Here is a 20,998-nt window from a genome sequence, read left to right on the forward strand (position 1 = left end):
TCTTATTATCACTTACTCAAAAGAAGAAATTATTTTCTTTTCAAAAGTATTAAAAAATTATATCAAAGAAAATTCAAATTTATCTAACATAGTAAGAAATCCAACTATTTTTTTATATTAAACATTTTTGATCAAAATAATACGCTTGCTAGGATTTAGAATATAATTTGAATTATAATGCGTGTTATAAATTTGTGATATACTTGTAAATATAAGAACTTCTAATATATTTGGAACAAGTAATATTTATTAGAATATTTTTCTGTGTATTATGATTTTTGTACAATTGTTTTTTAATATGCGTATATATATATTATTTTGCTTTTAAATGTGTGTGTGTGTGCGTGCGTGCGTGCGTGCGTGCGTGCGTGCGTGCGTGTGTGTGTGTATATATATATATATATATATATATTAGGATTATAAATAAGTTTCCGCCGTTTCACAAAAAATGGCGCCACTAGTATGTCATGGTTGAAATTGTCTGTTGTAAAACGTTATATCGTAAGGTTGGACATCTGGCAACAACATAACCTTAAAATATTAGCGATTTTGTATCAGCATCATATATCTTTTTTCGTGCGAAAATGCCGAGTTTTGAGCCGAATAAGCGTCATTTGCGGGAGCTTTTGATTTACTTCTTTAATTTGAAGAAATCTGCAGCCGAGGCGCATCGATTGCTTATAGAAGCATATGGTGAGGCTGCCTTAAGTAAGAGAAGTTGCCGTGAGTGGTTTCACAAGTTCAAGAACGGTGAATTTGACATCGAAGACAAAGAACGTAGCGGAAGGCCGAAAGTGTACGAAGACGCGGAATTGGAAACATTATTAGATGAAGATTCGTGCCAAACGCAAGAAGCACTTGCACTTACATTAGGAGTGACTTAACCAGCAATTTCACATTGCTTAAAATCATTGGGAACGATTCAAAAACAAGGAAACTGGGTTTCATATAAACTGAAACCGAGAAACGTTAAACGCCGAATTTTCACATGTGAAATGCTGCTTGCCAGACATAAACGAAAGGGTTTTTTGCATCGTATAGTCACTGGTGATGAAAAATGAATCCACTACGATAACCCAAAGAAGAAGAAATTATGGGGACCACCTGGCCATGCTTCAACATCGACAGCCAAGCCGAACATTCATGGAAAAAAGCTCATGTTGTGTATTTGGTGGGATCAGCTTGGTGTCGTGTATTATGAGTTGCTCAAACCGAATGAAACCATTACTGGGGCTCTCTACCGAACACAATTGATGAGATTGAGCCGAGTACTCAAGGAAAAACGTGCCCACTACTGCTCCAGACACGACAAAGTTATTCTTCTGCATGATAATGCTCATCCACACGTTGCGGCGCCGGTCAAAACCTACCTGGAAACCTACCTGGAAACACTCAATTGGGAAGTTTTACCTCACCCGCCGTATTCACCAGACATTGCTCCTTCTGATTACTATCTGTTTCGATCGATGGCGCATGGCCTGTCTGAGCAACACTTCATATCATATGAAGATACAAAAAATTGGGTCGATTTGTGGATAGCTTCAAAAGATGAAGCATTCTTCCGAAGCAGTATCCGTATGCTACCAGAAAAATGGGAAAAGGTAGTGGCTAGCGATGGACAATACTTCGAATAAAACATTAGGCAGCGTTCTTTCACAATAAATGTCCAATTTTTGATAAAAAACGGCGGAAACTTATTTATACTCCTAATATATTGTCACGTACTTTTCCTGACGCCGGAGAGCAACGGCGAAATACTCGATCAAACAACGGAATAGCTCGCGAAACACGCGCGGGAGTGACGAGCGAACCGAGAAACACCAAACGCTCGCACCAAATCGCGAGATTGGGCGCCAGACGCGATGATATCGGTCGCGTCTCCGGGTTCTCTTTTCCACTCTAAACACGGATTCACAACACGCGAGAATGCGTCATGCCGAAACGCGAAATCGTCGCTTGCACGCGGCCAGCTAGCTCCTCTAACCGGTAGAGGGGCGGGGAAACGGAGAAAGAGACGAAGTGGCTCTCTTACGGGAGACGACGGGTAGACGAGAAATTAAATAAAGTCAGGCCGATATAACAGATAGAGAACACATATATTGCAGTGCATAATAGAGACGGCATACAATAAAATAAGAACAAAAAAGAATAGCGGTTAACGTAAGAAAGAAAGACAAAGAGATAAGGCATTGACAAAAAGAAATTAATAAGCCGGACGCGGGAATTATTTCAACTCAGACCATAATTACGCTACACGCGCCGATCACGACGACTGGTCCCGCGCGAAGCGCGGCAGCCAATCACGCGCGCTCTGACGGCGCGGCAAAAACGCGAACGTAGAGCCTCCGCTAAGGCGAGCCACGTAATTCTGAGACACAAGTGCGTACAGTAAAAGATTCGCGTCGACAACGCTGTCGCCGGAACCGCACTACAAAATTAATAGAACACGCGCGATACATCAAGTCACCGATATCTCGGGCGGCCGTATGATCACGGCCGTAATACGACTCACACACGTGCGCGAGGGCTTTGCGGCTTCCCGGGAAGCCGGTCGTCCGCGAGCTTCTACGGCGGGACGGCACAAACACACGCGGCAGCCGACCGCTGGGTGCCTCGACGAGGTCTCGGGCTTGAGGTGGAGAGCCAGCCAAACACTAAGAAGCAAGGTGCGTTCAATCGCCACGCGGCGGACGCACTCGCACACTAAACTAATAGCTCCACCTCAGAGCGCGAGTCGGTCGACACCGACAGTCCGTGACTTTACACGATTGTTAGAGGGTCACCTCGACGCCGACTCCGGTCCTCCTCCTGGTCCCTCTGGGATCCTCTAGTGGACGCGCTCGCCAGGCCGGACACTCTCGCCGATATAGGTCCTTCCGATAGCCACCGACGATAACCCAGACCGATAGCTCGCACTCGCTCGCTCTTTAACGCGACTTGTACGCCGAACGCCGGGTCGCACGCAAAAGCCGAGAGGATCGCGATCGATGAGCGTTACTCCTCCCACAGGGTGCGCGATATCCTTGCGCCTAGCGGCGCGGCCTATCAGCGGCCGCCCTTATTTAGCCGTGACGGCAGCGCAGTGTCGGGTCTCCGCAGGTGTCGTGCGGTTCCCGTCGGCATCCGACATCCTCGTCGTTCTTGTCGTCCTCGCGGACGACAGCAGCAGAATTTTTCCAGCGACGATTCTTCGCCGCTACCCTCCTCGATGGACAGCCGGCATTCGACGGCCCTCGTCCTGGCCGTTCGTCCGCCCCAGCCTGTCCATCAGCTGTGCCACTCGCGAGCCTCCTTTGCATGGCGCTTATCTGTCGCCACGTCTTGTCTCGTTCTCCTCTCCGTCGGCGTTTTCCTGTGTGCCGGCCCTGAACGATCGCCCTCTCCCTTTCCTGTCGCGGTCCGTCTCCCTCGCCGCTGCTGGTCCTTAGGCGACGTTTGTCGAGGTGCCCGCGGTTACATGAAATAAGCCGCGAATGAGTACATAAAATAACACGCAACGCAGTCCCGCCGGAGATTTCGTTCTCTCGCAGAGTGCCCGACCCGGTCATACGCGCCTCCTGGCGCGACGCCTAGGCGGAAGACGGAGTGGCGAAGCAGCTAAAACTGCCACGTCACAATATATATATAATTTATTTTTATGAGAATTTACACAGCATGCATATTGAAAAGATGCTCAAAAAAATATTCCGAAGATATACATATGTGCAACATGAAATCTTTGAAAGATCCTCTAAATGTTCTTTAAATACGCACACCATATGTACAAAAGATTAATAAGAATTGCAAAAATTTTAAACTACTTAAAAAAACGATTCTTGTTAATATATATGTTATTATACGGAGAAAATTATATAATAAAAATTATTATAGTGTACAGTAATTGAGAACTATGAGAACTATTTTTAAAATAAAGTGCTTTATAAAACTGTAAAAATTACGTTAATTTATACAATTTTTCAGCTTTACATATTACTTTAAAAATGATCTTGTTCTTTGCAACTACATATATTATAGTAATTTTTACTATAAAATTTTCTCCATGTATATATGAAATATTCTATGCCAAATATGAAATAATGAAATATTCTATGTTAAATATTAATATTAACAAAATATTAATTTTTTTATAAAGTTATGTATATATATGTCAAGAAGAAAAATTATTAAAAATATATTTAAGATTTATTTTACGCGAATATGACTACGTTTATAGATTATTTCAAAAATCGATATTTTTTAAATTATGTTTGTATATATTTTTGTATTTTATTTAACATAGAATGTCAACTGATGTATCATATATTATTAATATACAATGTAATTTGTGAAGAACCTATTAATGATAGATTCCTGACATCATTTGGAAACAATTTTTTCTCTGCAAAGAAAAATGTCAAGATATTAATTTTAGATTTATAAGCGAATAAAAAAGGTGTTTTTCGCAAAATTAACTTTTTGGAGTCAAAATATTCTCAAAACTACATTCTTCAATTAATTTCAGATAGAATTTACTGTATAATTTAAAGCTTAATTACAAACATTTGATGACAAAGATTGGAAATTCATAAAAAATGATGACGTCGTTCAACATTTTTGTTGAAGAAAAATCGTCTTCAAATGATTTCGAGAATCTGTGATTAATAGGTTTTTCACCAATTACAAGACACCCTTCATATTAACAATTCTTTTTGTATAAGTAAGTTAAAATCTTTTAATTTTAATAGAAATAATCTTTTTATCATACAGCATGTATATCCGAAAGATATCTTGAAGATAAACTTCTGAATTCTAAACTTGCCATCTCATCTTTTTAAGTTATAACAATTTTAATTTTTGAAACGTGTCGCACATTAAGCATTATGCACATCGAAAAGATGGTTAGAAAATATTTTGAGTTTTTGAGATGATAGGACTTAAAACGTTTTCCGAACGTCGCCAAACGTATGCATGCTGTTCGATATTAACATTGTTAACATAAGATTTACATTAAATTTGTTACGCATATCTTTTAAAAATTATTTTGAAGTCGTCGTGTATACAGAGTTTCCATAAAGTCTCGCTTTACTTCTATATTTTGGAAACATTTGGAAAAATTGCAAAACATGTGTTTAATCATTTCAAGGAGCTACTTTTTTAAGGAGGTTGGAAAAGTCGTCCTCTTCCCCCAAAGTAGAACAAAGAGTATTAGTTCCCCAACTTTAAAATTTTATATAGAACCCTCCTATTTTTTGTATTGCATATTTTTATAGCTTGTCTCGAAAACTTTTCAAAATACTATAATAAATTAATTTTTTATTAAGAATATTTTGAATTATAAAACTTAAAAGTTCCCTTATTTTGACATAAAATACAAAATATTTTGTAAAACATTCATTTTTCAATAATCTTACTTTAATACTTTTATGCACAGAATAATGAAACAAATCAACCGGTGTAAAAAAAACATAGTTGTGTAAGAAAAGAATTTTAAAGAAAAACTTTGTGATTATTTGTTGCAAATTCTTTTTTTTTTTACAAATGTTTGTTTTCTTTACACCAGTGACTATTCAAGGTCAAATCAATGACACCATTTTATAGCTTTCTTTAAACCAAACAACTTTTATTTCAAACATTTTTCTCTAAAATGCTTCATTTTCGAGATATTTGACCATTTTCGGACTTTTTTAACACTCTGTATGTAAGTATTGGCTTCGATAAATTAATGTAACAAAAATAGCATTTTTTATTAATTTAACGTTATTTCTTTTCTAAGTTGCATTTTTTTCATAAATTATGCATATTATCTTTGTGTTTAATCTTTAAAAGCGTAAAGGTTTAATCCTTAATTTGAGCGGTCAAACACCTTTTTATTACGTCAAGTTACCGAGATACAGCTACTTGAAGATTGTAAAAATAGTAGTTTTTTTAATACTTTTAACCTAAAATTTTTCAAAATCTTGATGAGCTGAGCTATTTTTACACTAGATTTGGATTCAGCACGTTCAACAAATTTATTTAAAAATATGTTACAATCTCCAAAAAAGGAAAATTTTTTTTGTCGGACAGTGTAATTTGGCTTAAATTGTTACATTTGCAAAAAAAATTTTTGTATAGATGGAATCACGTAAACGGAAAAGTAATTTGGAAATTTGTGACCGACAAAGACGTCGGCGTGTTGTTCAAATTGTTCGACAGTGGGAACATAAAACTGAACCGATTAATAAATCCACTGAACTTAGTAATGCATCCATTGAACCTACTAATTCATCTATTGAATCAACTAATTCATCGATTGAACTTGCAAATACACCAAGTGATTTGTTTCTTACACAAAATTTAACTTTCAACTCATTACCAGAAAGCATAGAAATAAATGCAAATAATTCGCCTGATACTAAAACTTTGTCGGATGAAGACTATACTTCTACGCAAGCTAGAAATAATTCTTTTTTAATAGACACTTATCCAAGCAGCGACGACAATATTGATATTGATAGAAACGTAACTTCCATTGTTGAAGTCCCTATGATAGATGAAGCATTGGTGGACAGTTCTCAAAATATGGATTATATTAAGGCAAAACTGGGAGAATGGGCTGTTACTGAAAAAATTTCGCATAACAGCTTGAAAAAATTGCTTACTATATTAAAATCAGTCCCAAACTTATCCACAGTATTACTATGTGACCCTCGTACTTTATTGCAGACTGCAAAACAAACCAATATTCGAGAAGTTTTTCCTGGAGAGTACCACCATTTCGGGCTTGCTTCAAGTATTCGGGACTCTTGTAATAGAATTGAAAATTTCACTATTGACGAAATAGCTATTGCTATAAATATTGATGGAGTCCCCTTATTTAATTCTTCTATGACAACGCTTTGGCCTATTTTGGGAAATATTATACCCTATAAAGAAGTTTTCATGATTGGAGTATATTACGGACACCAAAAACCTCAAGATGCTAACATTTATTTAGACCAATTTGTTCAAGAAGCTATTGAGTTATGCAAAAATGGCATTATTATTGGAGAAAAATTGTACAAATTTTCGATTCAATTTATCGTTTGCGATGCTCCTGCAAAATCATTTATTTTATGCGTAAAAGGGTTTTCCGGATTTAATAGTTGCACAAAATGTATAACAAAAGGGAAAACAAAAAAAAATTGCAGATGTTTTCCCAAATTAAATGCCGAAAGACGAACAGATCAAGATTTTTTAGATTATCGTGATAAAAAGTACCACGAAAAGAGAACGATTCTCGATTCTATACCAGGACTGAGATTGGTATTTAATGTAACTTTAGATTACATGCACCTAATACTGTTAGGTATTGTTAAAAAAATGTTACCATTATGGATTCACGGCGAGAACACGTATAGACTCGGCCGTCTACAAATTCTTAAAATCTCGAAACGGCTTGAAAATAATATGAAACCATTTATTTTAAAAGAATTTGCTCGAAGACCTCAAACTTTAGAGTTTTTGAAGCTGTGAAAAGCTACTGAATTTCGACAATTTCTTCTTTATACGGGGCCAATTGTTTTAAGAAAGATTGTAACGATAGCATCGTTACGAAGGTAAGTTATATCTCTTTCTCGCTCGCACGCCGGATTATAATATATCGTTCCGTCCTTTTTACTCGCACACCCGATCACGTGACGTCAGTAATCTCCGTCTCGCTCACTCGCACGCGCGGCCACGTGACGTCGGTTCCGTCTTCCATTTCGCTTGCTCTTGCGTCCGGTCGCGTGACGTCACACGTAACATCGCGCGGGCACGTGCGCGTAGGTACACGTCGAAAAGTGGGGTAAACACGTGGTTTCGACTGCGTGGGCAGCTGGAGGGTATAAATACGGAGCCACACCAGGAAGGAGCAACCAGTCCAGGGTGGGCCGAGTCTTATGGACGAATTTGATATAGTATTTTGGCGCCATCTGGGTCGGGATACCCTAAAAATTGGAACTACGTAACCAAAATTCCAATATGGTCGCCAATGTTTCTCGCCCGTGGTTGTCCGTCGTTACCATTACATATGGTTTGATGTCATTTGATGTGGTTACGTAGCCTAATGGACTTGATTTCGTTGTTGTGTGTAGTTACAATTTTTTACTGGTTTTGTTAATGCCCTGCAGTTTAAATCATAAATTGGAAATCACGTAAGCGTCTTATTTGTGAGTGAGTAATCCCTCGAATCGATAAATATATAATCAAAGAACTGAAGATGTGCATAAAATCACATGTTAATAATCATAGAAAATTGAAGAGGTTATACAAAATAAAAAATGTAATTGAAATAAAAAGAATTGTAATATAAAAAGAATATGGCGTTATTGGACCTCCAAGTTTAATAAAATAATATTCTTACATAGTTAAAATTTATTATTATATAATGTTTTTCTAATTTGATTTATCAGCACCAATTTTATTTCAATTGCATTTTTTTTATTTTGTAACATTATTTTTGAATTTTTCATAATTACATATTGTTATTTATTAACCCGTAAATACATTCTTTATTCGTTCTTCTTTTTCTTTTTTTTCCCCAGCACTATATAATATTCAAACTTTTAAACAGCATATACTAGTAATATACTTTGTTGCTGTGCTGTTTGATTGATATAGTTGACCAAAAAATTCGTAGCAGTGCGTAGTTACAAACCATTTTTTTACTGGTTTTGTTAATGCCCTGTAGTTGAAATCATAAATTGGAAATCACGTAAGCGTCTTATTTGTGAGTGAGTAATCCCTCAGACTTTCGTCCGAGCCTTCTGTCTTATTCAGTTATAGTAGAAGATTATAATACAGGATTCTATTTACAGATTTAAAAATGGGTGGTAGGGCGTGTTGTGTCCCAAATTGTAATTCAGGTAAAAAAGCACCACGTCACAAATTTTCAAAAGATCCAATAAGATGCCACCAATGGGTACAAAGTTTAAAATTGGACTTTTTGGAAAATGCGTGTGCACAACATTTACAAAAGTACAGAGTTTGCTATAAACATTTTCGAGAGGAAGACTATAAATGTTTTACACAATCTCGAGTATTAAAAGAATTTGCAATTCCTGGTCTTTACATTAATTCTGACAATAATACTGAAAATAATACTGAAAATAATACTGAAAATAATCCTGTTACTCCTGAAACAATTCTTATTGATCAACAACCATTGCAACAAATTTTGGAAGAAACTGAAATCTCGCAAACCAATAAAAATATGTCCCATATAAAGGAACAAGTACAGCAGCATACGGCAATATTAAATGAAATGACAAAAACAACAGGAGAAGTGCAACATCAATATCAACACTTGCAAAATGAAGTAAATGCATTGAAAAATGAACACGAAAAACGATTCAGAAAGATAGAGGGGCACCTAAGAAGGAATAATAAAAAAAATAGTATCTCCCGAAGACCAAACTTGCAAGAAGTTACTCGAAGAAAAGATCTAAGTCCCATTGCGAGAAGATTATACGACACCACTGTACTGTTAAAACGAAAAAATTTACGACTAAAGCGTCTTGTGAAATCCAGTAATAAACATAAAAATAAAGAAAAATCAATTGACGACACAATGAAAAAGCAATTTTCAAGTGAGGTACAACACCAGTTCACTGGTATGCTTTTGCGAAATAGTGATGTACCTCCGAAGGTACATATTTTAAAGACTTAACACTGATCTTATTGCAACTTTTAATATACAGCCATGTGTGTGCAAAAGTATTAAGCATCTTATAATTTTCAAGTTATTCTAAATTGTGATAGAAGCAGGCAAAAATAAAACTATATAATTTTAAGTAGTTATAAATATTGATTACTTAAAAATATATACAGATTTATTTTTGCCTGCCTCTATCACAATTTAGAATAACTTTAAATTTATAAGGTGCCTAATACTTTTGCACATGGCTTTGAAAATGACAATGTCAAAAATTTTTTTTAAAGTATTAAATCACTTTGTTTAATAATTAATAATTATTCTTTACAGTTTTTTTCTGAGGGGAAAGGGGTCGAATATTAAAGATGCAAGTTAGCATCGTTAATCATTAAATTGATTCAATTTAATAAATGTGATATTACCTGTTCAGATTCAACTTAGAACTGTGTTTATGACTGAAAAAGTAATTCGGCGCGCAGTCTCGTTGAATTTGAATAGATTTATTAACTCACAAATAAATATAAAAGTACTAAAACCTAGCTACGACCGTAAATGGGCTTCTCTTGTTCAATTTGTAATAATTATTAAACGAGTTATGTAACATTTCAAATATTAACAATTCAGTTTAATAATAATCTACTGCTTATATAAGTCTTATTTTAATAATATTGTAGAGTTAGGTATTGTAGAGTTAGCTTATTTTAATAATATTGTAGAGTTAGAGTTTTAATAATATTGTAGGAATGGGCTTCTCTTGTTCAATTTGTAATAATTATTAAACGAGTTATGTAACATTTCAAATATTAACAATTCAGTTTAATAATAATCTACTGCTTATATAAGTCTTATTTTAATAATATTGTAGAGTTAGGTAGCACATTATTTACATAGGAAAAACGACAATTTTTTGTTAAAAAAACGATTTTTCCAAAAAAACGGGAATTTTTCTGGTTTTTTCAGCGACTTGAATAGCGGTTTTTTAAAACTATTAATCTCTGCGAGTAACACTTAGCACGACTCATGAGCCCGATTATTATTAATAGATTCCAAAGTAGAAAGATATTCGACAGATATTGTAACACACAAATCTAAACAAGAAGGCCTTCGATACGGTCGTAGCGAGATCTTAGTGCTTCATATTTACTTGTGTGATTTTATATACTTTCTCAATAGATTCCATTCAATTTGACCTCACAAATACTTAATTCATACAACTATAATGTTTTGTGTGTTTCATAAGTACATTATACAAAATTGTTTTGTTTTGTCGTTGTTTTTGTAGGCAAGAAGATACACAAAAATAGAAAAAATGTTTTGCCTCAGTATTTACAAAAGATCTCCGTCCTGTTACAACTTCCTTCACAATCACTTGCCCTGTCCTGCAATAAGTACATTAAAATCAGAATTAAACAATATACCATTGAAAGCTGGATGTACCCGAATGATAATAAAGTTTCTGAAATATATTTGTAAAAATATTAAAGATGAAAGTGCAAAATACGTAGTGCTTCTATGGGACGAGATGTCACTACAACCTTCCTTGATTTACAATAAGATGGAAGATCAAATTATTGGATTCGAGGATTGGGGGATGCGCAGAACGCGAAAAATTGCCGATCATGCGATTACATTTTATTTTAGATGTTTAAAAACAGGGCAAAAGATGCCGTTAGGCTACGGTTTTTGCGAGAGTGCAACAAAAGCATCACAATTGGTATGCTGTATCAAACAATGGTTGGCAAACATAATCATTTCAGGATTTATTCCCGTAGCAACAGTTTGTGATCAAGGTGCTACAAATATTGCTGCAATAAATACCTTAATTGCAGATAGTAATCTGATACGTGCAAAAAAGAATTTGCCTCCAAGTAAGTGCAAATCATCCGAATAGGCACATTGTTCAAATATTAATTGTATTATAACAGTATAATAAATTCAGGAAAATTTTGCAATAATAAGTTGTCGAAATACTGTACAATTTATAAATATTTTTCCAAAAATAAATGAAATTAGACATTTAATGTTTATATCATTTAAAATTGAAAGATGTAATTAAAAAATTTCGAATATTATGCGACAATTACTAATAATATAAAAAAAATTTCAGAAAATACTTTTATTATAAAAGGAAAAGAGATTGTACCAATCTATGATTATGTGCACTTATTGAAGGCAACAAGGAATAATCTCTTGACCAAAGATTTAGACATTAACAAGAATACATGTCAAGAAATAAAGTACGCTTCTTGGGAAGACATCAAGATTGCATTTGACATGGACAAAAACACGTCTCTAAAATATCGCCAGTTGCGAAAAATAACTGATAAACATATACACCCAAATGTAATTCCGAAAATGAGAGTTAAATATGCGTCTCAAGTTTTCTCTGCCACATTGGCAAATTTTTTAGATATCATATTACTTTTAAGTATTGATAAGACTGTATAAGCTGTTCAAATAAAGACTCCACCATCCCGCGGTGTAAAAAAATAGAAAGTATTAAAAATAAAGCTGTACGTAGCAAATATTTTATTGTTAAAATGAAATATATGACATGCAGGCTCGGTTATTCATTATCTGATAAATTTATGATTATGAATATCACCCATAATGATGCTACAGGTAAAGCTAATAGGATAAAATATCAGATGAAGTCTAACCATAAGTTAACCAAGCAATGAAAAACCGGGCCGCAATAAATTATTAATTAAGAATAACTTTATTCTTTAATTTCTTGTTTAAAATTAAATGTTTTTGAGTCTGTAAAATACGCAACAAATTAAGGTTTTTCAGATGTGTCATATACAAGTAAAAAATAAATGCCATGCCTTTAAATAATATGATATTACACCGTGGGAAATCTGAGATATAACATTCCAAAATATTTTTTAAATCTTATCATTTTCATTTGTTATTATAGGAGTTGTCGAAACACAAAAAGGCACTATGAAATTGACATCAAACGCTGCAGCAACGAGTGAAATTTTACATTTCTTCAACGATTTGTTTGATTCATTCAACGGAATTAAAGGACAAGGATTGAGTAGCAAAATCCATAAAAATAGTGGACATGTCCATTTTTGGCAAGAAGCTTGCCAAAAATTAATCAAAATGCAATTCGTTACAAAGGAGTCTAGAAAGATTATAAGAAAGAATGCTCCAAAATGTTTGATTAATTGGATATGGACCATCAGAGGTACCATAAAAATATGAGATATATTACAGCAAAATAGTTTTCCATCATTGAATTTAAAGTATTTAAATCAAGATGCTCTGGAAAATTTCTTTAGCCAGATTCGAAGCAATGGTTGTGCTAATAGAAATCCCAGTCCTTCTCAATTTGAAGGCTCCTTCAGGTCTTTAGTTGTTTCAAATTTAACATCGAAACATTCCGTTGGAGCAAACTGTACAAACGACGAAGGAACCTCATTTGCTCTGTCTCAATTTTTGAATCTTAATAAAGATTCAAGAGAAATAAATTCAGAGGAAGAGGTAATTGAACACGCGGAAGCTGCCATACCACCAACAAGAAAAACTGAAATTGCATTAAGTGGACAAAAAGTTATCAAATATGTACGCAACAGTAAGACAATTGCGGAGTGCAAAGAATGCGTTCAAATTATAGACAATTCTCGAACGTTACAATTTATAGAAGATGCCTCCGAATATTTAGAAAAGATCTTTATGAATGTCTGCCACGAACCGAATGTTGCAAAAAAATTAACATGTGTTTTGGAAGAAAAGTGTCCGCCTATTCTTCTTCAATGCACACATGCCAAACCAATACTTTGTCAGATAATTGCCGAGGATTTTATAAAATCATCCTGTATGTTCATAAATAGAATTTTATGCCGAAAAATGGAAATCGAATCGGACAATTATATATATAATATGGCAAAAAGAATGTCGCTAAAATACTGCAGAAAAGAAAGCGAAAGAAAATTTGTTGAAAACAGTATTAGATTACAAATTTGTTCTTATTCTGTACTCCAAATATAAATAAAATATAAGAAAAAATATTAAAAAATTGTGTACTTTTATTTAAAAAATTATTTCTTAAAAATATTAAAAATTAGTAAAGATCGGAACCATTTAGCAAAGATAAGAACATAAAAGGTTTCGCATTCTTACCGACAGAATGCTATTTAGTTCGGATTTGGGGGGTATCCCGAGATAGATGGCGTTCAAAACACTGTAAAATTTTTTAACATGGGACTCGGCCCACCCTGACCAGTCGGTTCCAAATCACCGGTACCGACACTCCGGGAGTACTCGGAGCTCCTTGGCTGGGTGTTCTCGGCTTCCTTGTACCGGGTGTACTCGGTTTCCTGAAAACCCCTGACACCAGGGGTTCTCGGTTATCCACACTCCTGTGCCGGGCGTTCTCGGCTTCTTGAAACAGGCCGTTTACGGCCTCCTAATACCGGGCGTACTCGGTTACCCGTTTCTTTACCTGTTACCTGTCCTATAATTTCGATTCTTAATTTTCGTTTTATTTTCAGAGCAGATTTAGAATAATTTCACTCGGTCGGCGACGACGCGTTTACCCGAAGTTACAACTTCCTCGCCGGATTTTTCCTTGGATATCCTCCGTCCCGAGCGTTCCGTCCGAACAAGCGCCCTCCTAACAAAGCGAGCGTATCTTGATCCCTTCCTCAGGCGAACGATAGCTATTAAGTTGCGTTAGCATTAAGTCTGCGTTACTTGTAATATTTTCCGAGCGTTAGTTTGTAAGATCCGCGTCTCAATTGACGCCGCGAGCGCTTAATTTAGTTTAAGTTTTCTATGTGTTCTCTATGCGAGTACGTTATAATTAGTTTTAGGTTCTTTCCGTGTGTGATCAAACGTTCCGGGGAACACGAGTTCCGAAGGTGTTAACTTCCTCTCTTCCTAATAAATTTTATTTTTTTTGTATCACAGAGTGTGAGGAGAAATTGATTTAAATAAATATTTTGTTAATTTTTTTTCAAATCGGAGTTCCTTCTTTTCTCGACCCTGGCACCGGCGAGCTAATCCGTGACCGCGAGAAAAGTCGAACCGTTACAAGATCTTGCCAAAAGCAATGTACGATACACTTCATGACGCTTCATGTTTTAATTAGAATATTATGCGACGTGGAACGGCATTCGAATAAACTGAACTACGCAGAAAGTCTTGCTAAACATTTTATCAAGTCATTCGCTAAAATATACGGCGTGCATCATGTAACGCACAACGTTCATGGTATTATCCACCTCGTAGAAGATGCAAAATTACATGGATCTATAGAGAAGTTTAGTGCATTTAAATTTGAGAATTTCATGCAAATACTGAAAAATATGATACGTAAACCAGAGAAACCACTGCAGCAAATAGCTCGACGCTATGGAGAAATAAAAACTGCATGTTTAAATTACAATAAAAGCACAAACGATGATTTAAAACTTGTTGCAACTTCTCTTCATGTCAAAGGTCCTCTGCCTGAGAACTGCATTAATCCACAGTATAAAGTTATAAAATCATCAAATTTTACCATTAAAACTACTGGAAATTGCTGATAATTGCTGTATTCTGAAAAATGGTGACATATTTGAGATTCAAAATATAGCTTCTTGTCGTGAAACTCAAGAATTGATAATAATAGGCCGACAGCTCACTTCCAAGGAAGATTTTTTTCAAGATTCCATGCCCATCATCATTGCTGGATATATATAAAGTTCAATATACACGCAGCGAGAGATTATCCTTACGACCACTCAGTGATATTGTCAACAAATGTGTAAAACTCCCACACAAATCAGGATTTGTTGTTTTTCCATTTCTACATTCTGATAATTAAGATTTAACGAGACTTATTAGCCAGTGCTGAGATTTACTTGCACATTTTGGCCAGATCTAGTGATTCACACCTACTGCTTCCTATTTATTGCTTGCATGTTATTGAATTGGCGGATGTAACTAAAAAGCATGGCTCTTCATTTCACGAGCATCCATATGTAGGAAAACATCTTCTTACATACGGACGTTCATGAGACGAAGTGTCACGCTTCTTAGTTACGCGTGTCCGTCTACTCGTTAATACGCAAGTGATGAGTAGGAGGCAGTAGGCGTGAATCACGTGATCTTGTCGAAATGCAAGTACTGCATACTGCTTATAAAAAAGCACGAGGATGGGATGTACAATCTATGAGTTAGCTGTAGAAGATTGAAATGCATAGCAAATTGGAGTTTTAACTGCCCTATTACGTGATTTACCGTATACACAGTTATTTACCACATTATTTACCTAAATATTTATTTTTGAAAATTAATTCTGAATGTATCAAATTTTAAACTCTTATCAGGATGCCATCTGATAGATATGCGGTTATTGAATTTGAGGATGGCGTCAGTCTTGCTCCTGAAAAATGGTTGACACCTCGCAAAACTCATTGTTATTGGCCTCCGTATAAAAATCAAGAACATTAAGGGCTGTTGAGAATCAAGAAAATACGGCCGAAAATTGGAGTTTGTGCAACGTCAAAAAAATATTGGTTTTGACGAGTACGATAATTTCTTATATTTTTCAAAATTCTATGTGCATGCATTTGTAAAAAAAACTCATGAATATTAACCTTAATTATAGTAATTATTTTCTTTTTGTAGAAACTTTTAAACGTGGAAAGGAAAAGTGTTCACAGGCTTTAATAATGTCAGATATTAATACTAATTCTGATATTAACGCAAATAAAACAACTAAAAAGTCATCTCCAATTATTGACCCTTTTCCATCGATTAACTGCGACGACGTAGGCCCCAGCGGTAATGATAGTGAGATCAAAAAATCTGATCGAAATACATTAAAATCTCATACAAAAAGAAGAAAAAATCAAATTTCATCTATAACTGAGCAATCTAACGATTTGTCACTAACTCAACAGTCAAGTTTGACGCATAATCGTAAAAAACAAATCTACTAAAAAAAATATTCGTAATTATATCATCTTTTTTAAACTATAATTTTATTGTTTTTATAGATGAAAATTGCAACAGAACAGTTTTACGAGTAATGGCTAACATTGATTTGAAAATAGAAACATTAATGGCTGAAATGTGTAATATAACAAAATTGATGACAACATCAGAAATAACGGACAAAGATATTGAAAAAGCTACAAGTCAAATTTTGAAGGCTTATCCTTTATTATCGGAAACTGATTTAATAAAAGAAGAACGACGTTTATCAACTTACATACTTTATAAAAACAATTTAGTAAGTATATCTTTGGTACATAAAGCTTCAAATTAAAAATTCAAATCAAATCTGAAAGAACCATTTTACAAAAGATTGATTATAAAGTCAATTTGGTTTTTTAGTACAATCTGAATCTTATGACAAGTTAAAAATAAAATAATTTTTACACAGATAAACTAGACTACTGCAAAAAAATATTTCAGTTATAAAATTGTTTTCTTATTGCGATCTTCTTTGATTAGTTTTTTTAATAAGGTTTCAAGTACTCATAGCAATAGCATCACAGTTTTATTTTAATAATTTTTAGATGACTTGACCTCTTCTATATGACTATGATGATTTTCAAAATTAAATTATATTAACTGTACACCTCATAACTTTTTTTTAATATTCTTAGTAGATTAAGGACTTGGGTATTTTTTTACAAAAAGACGTAAAAAGTACTGTAGTAAAACTAATGCAGGAAATAATGAGCAATGCATTAGCTTCGAATTATAGCTTTCACGGAGCCCACAAGAAAAAAGCATTTAAAAAATTAAAGCTTTACGATGTCATATCAAGTAAGTCAAATTGTATCAAAATAAGTATAACAAATTTATGCTAATGTTTAACTATGTAACTTTATTTCTATTTTATTTTTGATCTATCATGATATATTTATAATAGCAATTATATAAATTATGAATTAAATTAATTTTAATTTATATATAGGTGTCGTCCGCTGTCGTTTTACGAAAATTCTTGTAATCAACAAGGATATAAACAATCCAATCAAATCATGGCTGCGTCATGTCCCTGCGCGCTTTGCACGAAAACAAAAGTAAATTTCATTTAGCACATGTTTACATATAGTTTACTATATTTTTTAACCTACTTAAAATGATAACAATTCATATTATTCAGCTTTTACATATATTAAAATATAACGTTTATTTAGCTTTCTTGCAGCATATGCTTAATAAAATTAAGCGTAGTAAATTACAAAATCGTTTTATGTTTTGTATAAAATTTTATGTATTATTGCTGTAGAGCAATCCATTTAATCCTGCGAAACAATTTTGTAATTTACTACACTTGATTTTATGAAGTATTTGTTGCCAAAAAGCTAAATAATAAAACGTAATACTTTATGATATATAAAAGTCGAATAATATGAAATATTACCATCTTAAGTGAGCTAGAAAAAAATAAAGTTTTAGAAAAAATATTAATTTACATGTACGAAACGTTTTTCAGCAAGATAACACATGATGCGAATGATTTGGAAATCGTGGCTGAGGATAAAATCAATGAAGCCGAGAATGAAAAACAGGATTACTGTAGCCAATAATAACACACCTGAAAAAGATAATGATAAAATGGTTGATGAAAATCTGATATAAGGTACTTATACCTTATATACTATACTAGTTTTCTGATACAAAGTACTTATAGACTTTACACAAATATACTATCATTTTTATAGACCATCAGATCCATAAAAAGGATAGAATATATATTATTTGTAAGATCTATTTCATACCCATGTTTATAAATTACTATGTCATACCCATGTTTATAAATTACACGTACGGTACCCGTCATATTATTAAATCTTTTTTTTAATTTACAGATAAGTCAAACTTGAAGTAATTTAGTCATTACAGATGTATAATTATTTTTATTTTTATTTCCATAATTATATACTCAGTATATGATGTACTTTATATATCTTTTAACAAAATAATTATAATAGATAATTATAAGAAGAAAAAAGTAAAAGGTTTTTGTTATGAGAAATCATAGAAGGGATTTCATATCCAGTATATACACACACACACGCACGCACGCACGCACGCACGCACGCACGCAAATAATTGGACATGTGTTGATCTCATTGTTAGTAAAATGTATTTAGATGTTGTTGAAATGTCAGATTTTTTGATTCTTGCTAATTGAGTGATGTAATTAACTATATTAAGAACGTGTTGTGTACTATATTACTATTTTATTTACATAATATATACTTGTATATACGCCAAAATAAATTGACAGTGAATGACAATTTAATTATATCTATATAAATGGATAAAAGTACATATAGAATTACTTGTAATTCTTAAAATTGTTATTATTTTTTTAAATATGTAAATAATATGTATGTGCAATGTACGTATTGATACGTATTGTGCAATAATATAATGTATTTTTCAATAATATATTCGTATTTTGACTAATTACTGAATACAATATCATTTTTTTTTAGGAAACCCTTATACCTGTCTATTTTTTAATTTTATTATCTCAATTGTATATCTTATCTACAGGGTGTTCGTTAATGGTTGTCCAGCCTTTTACCGTACGTAGATGCCGTACCGACTGAGCTTGCTAATTTGCTAAACGTTTCCTAGATGACAGCTGCTTCGGTTGAGCGCGCGAACGCGATCTCGCAGGACCGAGTGACACGTACAGGCCCCTGGTGAAAATTTTTCTCATATTTTTTTCGTATAATTTTTCCGAACATCTGTATAATTTTTTATGAAACGTTATAAAATGTAAAAAAGTTAAAAGTATTTTTTTTAAACTGTGAGATGAGAAATCTCAGAATACTTCAGAATGTACGTGTATGAAAAGTTCTAACAATAAGAGATGTAGACTTTCTAAGTATTATTTCTACGTATTTCTGAAAAATGTTCCTATTCGTATAAAAATTATGAGAAAAACTGTAACCAGGAATGTTAAATTCTATAAACGAGAAATTTTATAAAAAATTATTAGAATAGTTTTTACCGGGGAAAGCTGTGCATACTTTGTTATATTACATTTGTTACTAAGATTACTATTTCTATTTATTAATCAAATTAATAAATAAAGTAGTAAATAGAAACGTAGAATACTGAATACATTTAATAATATATCCACACAATTTTTATCACAAATTTTTAATACTTGTAATCTTTTGAATTTAAATATTATCTTTGAAGTACTTTTAATTTAAAGAACTTCAGAAATAATATTGTAATGTGATATCAAGTAATGAAAGCTTAATGGTAACGTGGACTTCCACACCACCTTTGAGGTTCCACGATTGGCGCGTTAGGTTTTTTGAAGTGGACCTTCGCCTAGAGCCATATTATACCACATTAAAGACCTATTTTTTTGGTACATAAAGCTTAAATAGATATTTTGAAGTCATATTGCGTAAGAACACACGTAGATGAAAAGTTACATCTACGTATGATCGTGCGTAATATGACAACAAATTATCATATTTTTAGAGCAAGTGCTCGAAGTGTCTCCCTTCTTCCTGCTCACAACGTAAAGCCCGACTCAAGATTGCTTGCTCAAGATGGAAGCGAGCCGATTTCAAAGCTTTATGTACCGTACTCAAACGAACTCCTAGATTCCGCACTATGGTTCGTATACTGATGGTTGGCACGTGCGTGCAACCATGGCTCACAATTTCACGTATGACGAAATGTGTGATATGATAATGGTGTATGCAGTGTGCAACAGGGATGCGCGAGAAGCTGCGTTGCTCTACATGCGTAGATATCCGGAGCGGCGACAGCCTTATCGAAGAATGTTTGCGAGGCTGGAGTCGAGGCTGCGAAGATATGGTCAATTTAGACCTATTAAGCCTGCAGGTACATATTAATAAAATTTTTTAATAATGCAATTTTAAATATTCTATTCTTTTATCGTTATTTTTATACTCCGTATAGGGCGACCGCAGCGCATAGATACCGCGCAAATACGACAAATGGTTACGGATGAGCCAACCATCAGTATCCGAACCATAGCGCGGAATCAAGGCGTTAGCGTGAGTACGGTACATAAAGCTTTAAAAGCGGCTCGCTTCCATCCCTACAAAGTAACCTTGACTCAAGAGCTGCATATTAACGATGAAGCTCGCAGATTGAGATATTGTCAGTGGTTCTGTAACGAATGTGAGGAAGATTATAATTTTCCCAAACGCATTGAATTTTCGGATGAATGCGTTTTCCATAATAATGGCACCGTCAACCGCCATAACATGCATTACTGGGCCACTGAGAATCCTCACTGGATGCAGCAAGCACATACCCAAGTGAGGTGGTCGGTGAACGTTTGGACAGGTATTCTTGGAGACCACATCATTGGGCCATATTTTTTTGATGGTAAGGTCGATG

General features: G+C 34.1%; 2 protein-coding genes across 5 annotated transcripts; both read left to right on the forward strand.

Annotated features, from left to right (window-relative positions):
- The first annotated feature begins 8,048 nt into the window (after positions 1–8,048).
- LOC105206331 (52 kDa repressor of the inhibitor of the protein kinase-like) lies at positions 8,049–10,196 on the forward strand. Of its 4 annotated transcripts, none has more exons than XM_039455084.1 (4): positions 8,049–8,154; positions 8,526–8,695; positions 8,799–9,628; positions 9,965–10,196. In XM_039455084.1, exons 3-4 carry the CDS (start codon positions 8,807–8,809, stop codon positions 9,995–9,997), a joined length of 855 nt encoding a protein of 284 aa, XP_039311018.1. In that variant the 5' UTR covers positions 8,049–8,154; positions 8,526–8,695; positions 8,799–8,806; the 3' UTR covers positions 9,998–10,196. The 4 variants fall into 4 exon arrangements, with proteins under 4 accessions (XP_039311018.1, XP_039311016.1, XP_039311017.1 ...); XM_039455082.1 differs by having other exon boundaries at positions 8,526–8,714; positions 9,965–10,195; XM_039455083.1 differs by having other exon boundaries at positions 8,050–8,135; positions 8,526–8,714; positions 9,965–10,195.
- Positions 10,197–10,402: 206 nt separating this feature from the next.
- On the forward strand, positions 10,403–12,483 carry LOC105203458. Its single transcript, XM_026129941.2, has 2 exons — positions 10,403–11,502; positions 11,742–12,483. Exons 1-2 carry the CDS (start codon positions 10,944–10,946, stop codon positions 12,080–12,082), a joined length of 900 nt encoding a protein of 299 aa, XP_025985726.2. The 5' UTR covers positions 10,403–10,943; the 3' UTR covers positions 12,083–12,483.
- Positions 12,484–20,998: the final 8,515 nt, after the last annotated feature.

This window comes from Solenopsis invicta, chromosome 11 (assembly GCF_016802725.1).
Source record: "Solenopsis invicta isolate M01_SB chromosome 11, UNIL_Sinv_3.0, whole genome shotgun sequence".
In the NCBI taxonomy this organism is placed as follows: Eukaryota; Metazoa; Arthropoda; class Insecta; order Hymenoptera; family Formicidae; genus Solenopsis; species Solenopsis invicta.